This window comes from Varroa jacobsoni, unplaced genomic scaffold, assembly GCF_002532875.2.
Source record: "Varroa jacobsoni isolate VJ856 unplaced genomic scaffold, vjacob_1.0 contig03277, whole genome shotgun sequence".
In the NCBI taxonomy this organism is placed as follows: Eukaryota; Metazoa; Arthropoda; class Arachnida; order Mesostigmata; family Varroidae; genus Varroa; species Varroa jacobsoni.
The window spans coordinates 10,409-19,230 of NW_019214991.1; the positions used below are offsets into that span (position 1 = coordinate 10,409).

At 41.1% G+C, this 8,822-nt stretch overlaps 1 protein-coding gene across 1 annotated transcript; it reads left to right on the forward strand.

Annotated features, from left to right (window-relative positions):
- The first annotated feature begins 2,375 nt into the window (after positions 1 to 2,375).
- Positions 2,376 to 5,510, forward strand: LOC111272791 (uncharacterized). The gene is made up of 6 exons (XM_022854416.2): positions 2,376 to 2,651; positions 2,986 to 3,181; positions 3,407 to 3,915; positions 4,365 to 4,615; positions 4,912 to 5,081; positions 5,278 to 5,510. The coding sequence occupies exons 1-6, from the start codon at positions 2,613 to 2,615 to the stop codon at positions 5,340 to 5,342; spliced, it is 1,230 nt and encodes a 409-aa protein (XP_022710151.1). The 5' UTR covers positions 2,376 to 2,612; the 3' UTR covers positions 5,343 to 5,510.
- The last annotated feature ends 3,312 nt before the right edge of the window (positions 5,511 to 8,822 follow it).

Consider the following 8,822-nt stretch of genomic DNA (forward strand, 5'->3'; position numbering starts at 1 on the left):
GGTATATTGGCCTGTTAAAGCTATCGCTCATTCTACGCGGGCGTTCAAAGCCCGCTATTTTTTGCTCAAGTTACGTGTGCTATAGAACGGCGCCGGTCTGAGGCCACCGATACAGCTGCTACCTCTAGTCTATTCCCCAGTAGCGTGTTCACACAACCATCGGTCTATTGGACGCCCACAACAGAACACGACGGCCCCACTTTTGTGTAGAACCTGCTCTCTCTTCTGATCTTGCTATTGCCGTATGAGGGCGCCTTATCAGAGTATTCGTAGCCTGGAGACATGGTGGTAAAAACTTATTGTACAAAGAGACGGCAGGGCAACAGAGGATGCAAAAATCGATGTAAAAACACATTTCGTTGCAAAGATGCAAGCAATGTTCTCCTTCACCCAGATGGATAAGACTGCTGAATAAAGATCGTTTCAACGCAATAGTCCTGGCTAATAGCCGGCCTCAACGTGGGTGGTAGGCATCATTTTATCGAATGATTTAACAGTGTAGTGGCTTAACACGTTTGTGTCCTGTGAGAAATAATGGCAAACACACAAGTGATGATGCTATGTTATATTTTTTAGATGCGTATTTCAACCCAAGAAACTCTGCATGAACAAGTTGCTCAAGTACAGGCAATTTATGCTAGTTAGCGGGAAAATTTGAATGTGCCGTTATCACTCAACAGGATGATGTCACTTTATAATTATCCAGAGGAAGATTAATAAAAAACTACTAGTTTTGAGTCTGACGTTCATTTTTTTAAATGTCCTATATTCATATACTAAAAAAAAAAAAAGGATAAAAAATGCATTTAAAAAATAATGTGAAGTTTTATCGGATAGCCAAATCTTAGCTTAATACGCGTTTTAATTGCTATCAAATGTATTACTTCGTTTCTTAAATTATTTCTATAAGCTTGCCGCATTTCAAAGAGAATAGTTGTACCAGGTTCTCTATTGGTATATTTGGAAATGTGCGTTTTCTTTTTTTATACGTTGCTTACAAAAACGTCAGTCTTCTTCTAGTCCTTTACATAATTAGAAAATGTTTTAACAACCTGTGTACCAGATCACAAAACCTATTTAGACGACTGAGGAGTAGTTACAGAATTACATAAATGTATAATTATTTCCTTTTAACAGCAGTACTTTTTGGATTTGGGAAAAATAAAGCCAAAAATTGTTGACATTTGTGGCTTCTTAGCGTCCTTAAATTTTTGTGTATGTCGGGCACATTTTTGTATATGTATTTTTTCAAGTTACTTAGGTATGTGTGATAATGGCTATCATAATGTGATTGCTATCGAATTAAGTGGTGGCGTTGACTAATCTTAACGTATTGTTATCAAACATAGAATTATGTATTACATAGTTTCTTTCTATATGCGCCCACAGTCGCACTTCGCGACAACTTTTAGTGTTCAGAAATGTACGGTGATGCAACTATATCTATTCTGCCTTGGGCTGTGCGGAACCCCTTAGTCGTCGTATGGGGGAACCGTCGAGTCGAAAACAAACTATGCTTTTTTCGAAACTATGCCGTTATGTCAGCTAGTTCCTAAAAGGACTTCTCTATCGTAGACGTTTCAAGTTTAGTAGACTCGGGTGTCTACAACCAGGCACTGTTCACCAAGTCCAGATGAAAAGTTCTCCTTGTATGTTGAGAAATGTTACAGATGCGGCATGGTAGACAGGCATGGATTACGCGCAACGGGTCACAGGATTTATACAGGTGAAGTAAGCTTTAAGCGGTTCGCTGGGCTGCTGGCCCCCTAACAAGGGTCAACCCAGAAGGTAACGGAAGCGGAGTAACGCACTCACCGGAAACATGAGACCATAAAGGTAGGTAACGGTTCCGAGGTGGACTAAGATGGGTCTCGTTGACGAAACTTCCCAATAGCACACACTGCGTGGCCGATTGACACGGCCAAAAAAAGGTCGGGAAAGAAATAGGGAGCCGACAGGGCTAGATATTAGGGTGCTAGTAACAACACTGAAAATTTGAAATATATCTCCACTGAAAAGAACTGCATAAAATACCTGTTGTCAAATACATATTCTTGCAGAACTGCCTTCTTTTTTTTACACACATAACTTGATCATATTTACACAAATTCTTAGCTAAAAATCCAATTGAAACATGAAAATAAGCTTCAGTTATTTGGTTACTTTATGTGAGACCTAAACCTCAATAGAAGCCCAAAAGCGATTTTTTAAGGCACTACAGTAATTATCCTAACAATTTTTCAGTGCACTACCTGTGCCAAATGTCTCACACGTCTTAAGGACTCTAGCTTTGTGAGCAAATAGAATCAATTACCTTAGCTTAATGTCTTCGTCGTTCCTAGAATTTATAATTTTTCATCCTTTCCAGGAGTTTAGGTTCTTTTTTGCCTGTCACAGTACATGGTGTTCTACACATTACCATGATTGGGTAAGCGACCAGAAGAACGGTTTGCTTGAGATACGATCCCAACTGAGCCGGTGTCCACTTATATCTGAATAGTCGGTGCAAGAAACGAAGCCTTTTGTTCTTCGATAGCTTCGCTCCGAAGTCTCCATCAGTCGCGTAGCTGGAAAACAGTTTTTTTTTTGCCAGGGCTACTGTTTCCAGAAGAATGAGCTGTACCCATCGGCGTAGTGTGCGTTTTCCTCAGGTAACAATTATTAATAGTGGTAGAAAGTCAATACGTGTTACCGATTACCATGAACGGTGTAGAAGGAGCCTTCATCTATAGATCAGCGAAGTTAAGCAGCAAGTTTGTCGTGAATATTCATCTAAAACAATAACTTTATTATGATGTTAAGCTAATAAAAATTTTGTGAGAACGTGTTCCACAAATGGTTTGCTCTTTCGGAACAATCTGCACGTCCGCTTCAGCTCGCCATTTTTAAATGCTCTGGTTTGCCAAAGCAGTAAAAATCGCTAGCTTTATCAGCTCAAGAGAATGGTCTTCGATCATTTTGATATTGTGTATTTCTGCGTTTTAGGTGTTCCCTAGCGTAACGGTCGACCAAGGTGTACGGGAACTCTTGCAACAGACCCCGCTTGACAACCTGGATAGGTCTACTGCGTTGGGGTTCAATAGCCCCCGAGGGGACCGAGAAAACAGGGAGTTGTCCTTGGCGCACAAGACAGCCTTCAACTGCCCACGCCATAGACCGCCATTAAAAGGAAATACAAAAGGTAGGCCATCACAGTATTCGAATTAAATCGTAAGAGACAGTGCAATTATAATAGGTTATCTTCAGGCATTTTTCAAAGATGTCCGACTTTCCTATCAAGAATGTCTTGGGCAATTATCTTTCATAGACTGTATACAATTCATCTCCTATGTGTACTTACGTCTTAATCGAATTTTTGGCGAGGACGTCAGAAAGCTCCATGCGATTTATTTCTTCATGTCGGTAGAATGCCAAAGGCTATGTCGACGAGCAGGAGCATATGATCATGGGCAATGCTGCTTTGAGTCTGATGTAATGGAGTGCGGAGATGCGGCAAGCTGTCAGGGGGAGGGCATTGACGCCCCTAACCAAGCTGCCATCCATGGACGAGGCGGTCAATCGCCAGGCTTATTGGTGAAGCATTCAGCAAGTGGAACAGGTTCTCCTCGACTGGAAGAAAGCTCCACAGAGATTACAGTAGCAAACCCAAACCTTATCGAACACGCGGATGCTCTGTCACACGGCAAGGATGCCGCTTGCAGCCCTGTTCAGTCCGACAGCAATCTGGACGCTGCGCCAGGTGCACCCGAAACTCTGCTGTCTTTTCGGCCAACCTATTACTGCTACCGAACGAATTCGAATACGTCAATTTCAAACAATATACTTCGCCAGATTGAAGATGATGATTCAATGGCAGGCGATTTCAATTGTCATCACTTTCTTGACAATGACTCGAGGCAGAGGTGGAATCTTCAGGTACGTTTACTGATAATGTATGAAGGCCACATATTTTCTGGCCTCATATTTAGCTATCCTATATGAGAATACCTATATGTACAAGTAAAAACTATTATATTGCTCGAAATAGATTTCAAGGGCTGCCTTTATATAGATCTTGTACTTTACTCGGGCTAAACCACAATTTTAAACCGAAATCACCACCCGCTGCTTGTCGCTTTAACCTTTCACTAGCTAAGTGTACAGGTTCAATAGTGTAGCTTTATCTCGGAGGACGCCGGTTTATTAAGAACATTTTTAGAGCTTCTAGTACGAGGCGGACATTGCTTTTGGACATTTGAATTTGGCCGAAAGTTAATCGACGCTGCTGACTCTCTCTCGCTCTCTCTCGACCATCCGCTTCATTATTGTTGCGCGAAGAACGCAGATGCGAGTAAGATTTCTAACGATCTAAACGGTCACTGCAGCATGGTGTTACAGATCTGGTACGTTACTGTTGGGCAAACGGCCCAGGCGCGAGTCCGTCGCCAGGGCCGGTGAGCAGTTCCTGTTCCGACCTTGCTGCACATCTTGCTACCATCGACAGACTTCATGACCAATATCTCGAGTCGTTTAGATGCTCTACATCGCATACAAGTTATGCAGGCCATTTACCACACCCGAATAACTTCCCGGAAAATGAAGACCACGTCCGTCGTATGCGACATGTATACAACTGGTATGAAATTAATTCGTTTCGTTCCTATTTGTTGCCCAAGGATAATTATATCTAAACGATATGCGCGTACAGTAAAGACCTACGCGAATGAGTGCTTTTTAAGTTCAATTTCTTATAGCTAAAATAACATACGCAAGACACGGTGACTTCTATTGTTAGTAACATATACTCTATAAAAAAATGTACGAGCTAGATGTCTATGTAAAGGCTGTTTTCAGTCCCAGTGAGCCTACTCCGTTTCTCCTATAATTTACTAATTCCGATTTAGTAATAAATCCGATTCGTATGATGACTAGGTTCGTTGCAGGCTCGAGCCCACGGGAGAAGCGGGGTCAATTCCCAATCGTGTCTGTGATCGAGAAAAGCAAAAATAGGAACATCGAGTGTAAGTCGAAGATTGACAACAGGCATACGTCAAAGGACATGCCCCGAGGAACACAATTTTTCAGTTTACAACAGACATCAGGTAAACCAACGATTTTGAAAATACCTTCGTTCAGTGATCTGGGCATTGTAGCAAACGGAAAAAGCCACGCCGCCACATCAAGCATCATCGTATTGTCTCCCAGAATTCGGTAGAAATTAAGAGGGAATGTGTCCAGCCACATGAGGTACATGTATGCTGCCAACGGATGTTTTCAATTAATCAATCATTTTTTCAGCGTCTGATCGGACGGGTGCCGAATGCAATTATCAGAGTGAGAGGAGCAACCCTGCGCCAAGCTAAACTTTGCAGGCTACCGAGATATACAATCATGTAACGTGACCAAAAGAGAAGAATCATGCCAATGGCTTTGTTCACTATTCAAAAAAGAACGCCCTTAAGTGACATTTTAAAAGATAGACATGTACCTGTAGAATTAAAGCTATTGGTTGTGTTAGTTCTTTTGCCTAACCTGAATGCATTTTATAATGATATTCTTAACTCTAAGCATGCGCCCTGTTCGATGTGACTTGACGGTCGCCGGGGTCAGGTACACAGAGCGCATCTAAATAACTTGGTCCTGTACCTCACTCTCTGCTGACAAGTGTTTTTTTTGGGAAATTTACCACGGATATCATCATTACTCCTTTTTGCCTTTTCAATGGACAAGTTTTTCAGAGAAATTTGTTTTTTTTGGCAATAGTTTTCAGAAAAAGTATTACATACCCAACCATTAGTTTGCCAGACTATTTGCCTCGCAGTGTATACGCAGTCCACCAACGGGAACTAGATCCACTAGGCCAGTTAGACCTGCAAATTCGTGCTCGAAAAAGATATCAATGTGATGGCTGTATGATATTTGTTTGTGGCACTGAGGTTGTATTGATGGAGATTCGGATTTATTAGAACAGCCAGCTTCGAACAAATTCACGAAGGGTAGAATCATAGCCTATCCGTTTGTGTATGTAAAATTTGTCGTCATAGAGACGTAGTTTGCCAGATGTTTTTGAAAAAACAAGTATTAACGTTATCAACACCTCAGCGGGACTATCCATAGTCTGAATGTTAATAATTCTCATAATGAACGAACTCGCCACCAAGAATTTAACTTTCAGTCTCTCTTTCAGTCGATGATATAACTTCAGCTAGATTGATCTGAATCACGGGTAATCGATAAGGCTTTCCTCTCGAGCAATTTTCGATACTTTGACCTCACTGTTGACAGGAAATCGGTACTGTGATGTTTTCATTGCAGATCAGTTTCTTTAGTACTAAATAGTAACTGGTTTTGGAGCTTTGAATAAGCTTTCTAGGCGTATGATTGACGGGCTCTCGAGCTCGCCGTGCCGTCTCGTTGCTCTGAAGTACGTGTAGACAGCGCACGCAAGACACCGCAGAATATGCTATGTCAGACGGTGATTTTTTCCAGCGCATGAAGGGCACGAGCCGTTGAAAATTACTAAAGCTGAAAGTCTGCGAAAGCTTTATTTAGTGCTTTCTCGAGAAGGTGTGTGTAATCTGTATCTCTCTCTGATTCGTTCGACTATAGAGAGAAAATGCACAATAGCCGCTCTGTAGATAAACGTTTTGTCGTTGCTGAACTGCTCCCAATGAAATGTTCTGCTTGACATATTTACAATAGGAAATACTTCGTAGGCATTGTATATTAATAACGTGACATTTGTAGCATGTGGAATATCCATTTGGCCCCCTGCCGACGATTCGTCAACACGGTTTTTGTCTCGATCATAGAAACTCTGCTACAAAATCACACCGATTTAAACCGGGAGAGTACCCGATGGCAACTGGCCGTTATTTCGATATTGCTGACATCTTTGATCATAAACGTTCGCAGATCATCGCGTTTTTACTCCGCGCTTTTACTCGTTTTTATTACGGACCATCTGAATTCAGGATAAACAGTAGTGGTGAACTACGGCTTACCAACTTTTTCATATAAAATATTCAATAGATTTAAATGCCCTTGATGGCTATAATCGATAACATTTCCGTAATGACATTTGCCCAGCCATAAACATTTGATCACATCTCCGCTTCAACGCAATTTTTTCCGTGATATTTGTGTACAGAAGATCGTTTACTTCGCGATTTATGTAACCACTTTTAGTCAACTGGTTTGGGAGAAGTAGTGAGGCTTCAGGCCTATTTATGACTATATGAGAAAGCAGAAACAGACCCTGAAAGGTAAAAAAAAAAATTTGCCACGGTAAATTTCGGATCCCAGTGAACGTGGGCATGTAGCTAGCACCTTCTGATTATTAGTCAGCGAGACTGGAAGCTGCTATCCTACACGGAGACAATTACTAGAAGGATCTTGCAATTATTAGAAAGTTTCGTAATCGAGCTTATTTCACGCATATGACAGAACAACACGGATCACCTGCTACAAGGGACAAATCACTGCAGAGGACGGACTGCAGAGAGAATCGAACCAAAGTAACAACTCTAATGAACGTACAATATATCCGGGCAGGTAAATTCAGATAATAATAAAGAAGTGATGTCCCACAGGAGTCACAAGTAACAACAACGAAGTAATGAAAAATACGTCACCTCGCGCTAGAAGGACTAACACGAGAATCATGAGATTAACAGAAAAACGGTAGTACGGCTTTAGTGGCGTCCACTAGTGAACGTAGAGTGTGCAAAAAATTGTGTAGCCCGATGGAACATAGCAGGTCTGCCCAGCTTCTGTCCGTGAAATGGTGCAACGGCAGTATGCTTCAACGTCAAAACGCAAAGTATGGTTTATTTTATATATTTGGCACATAACACAGATAGTCTTTACCACCACACGGTACGACAGGCTTTGGATCTACTGGAAATTTCTTTTTTGTAGTTGACCTCTCGGTGTTGCTTGTACAGAAATCCATACCCTGATGGGTCATTGAAGCATACTAAGCCCAGTCGCATAGTTAACATTTCCTTACTCCTTGAAAAAGTAGAAACCAGTAATTTTAACAAATAATTGGCTAATCAGTAGATAGAAAATGATAACTAGTACCGATTAGATAAGCAAAAAGATAGCAAAGCTTTTTTTTGCCGGAAATATAGGGTATTTTTAGGCTTTTGACGAACTTTTACGAACGATGTGCATGTCAGACTGTCAAAGCACCAATGAAATTCAGTAGATAAAAAACTGAATTTTTGTTCAGCTTGATCCGGTGTTTCTCGAAAATCCTACACTTGCTCATGTTTGCTTCTCTTCTGACCTATTTTCGATTATAATTTTTAACCGTACCATTTGTAGTATACAGATATTCTGTATAATCATGTCTAAACTCGTTTGAATCGTCGTTGGATCGTTGAAACTCGTTCTAATCTAATACTGATACTGATAAAAGAAGTCAAGTTCCGGATCGTTTTCTTTCGATAAGAGACTGAGAAATTGTGCATTTCATTACTATGAGAGTATGTTGTTAGCCGCTATTTGCTTAAACCATTCGTGTCTGTCTATCCGATATTTTTCCAAGTTTTACCTAATTAATAATTCTCGTACTATTTCGCCATGAGATCAGACGTATCTCAAGTATGGTAGATCATGTTTTAGGGGCTTTTTCGAGGCACAGCGCGCCTTTGTGCGTGAAATGAACGGCTACCCGAGTTTTGCAATGCAACTCATATATGCAGCTTACCACACAGGGCTGTCAAGGTCCAAGGCGGCAAAAATCTCCTAAGTCAAATTAGAAATAGGTAGTGGTCTAGGCTAGAATTCCGGTGGCGGATACACATGGATTCGTGTTGGAAGCGTAAGTAGAACAC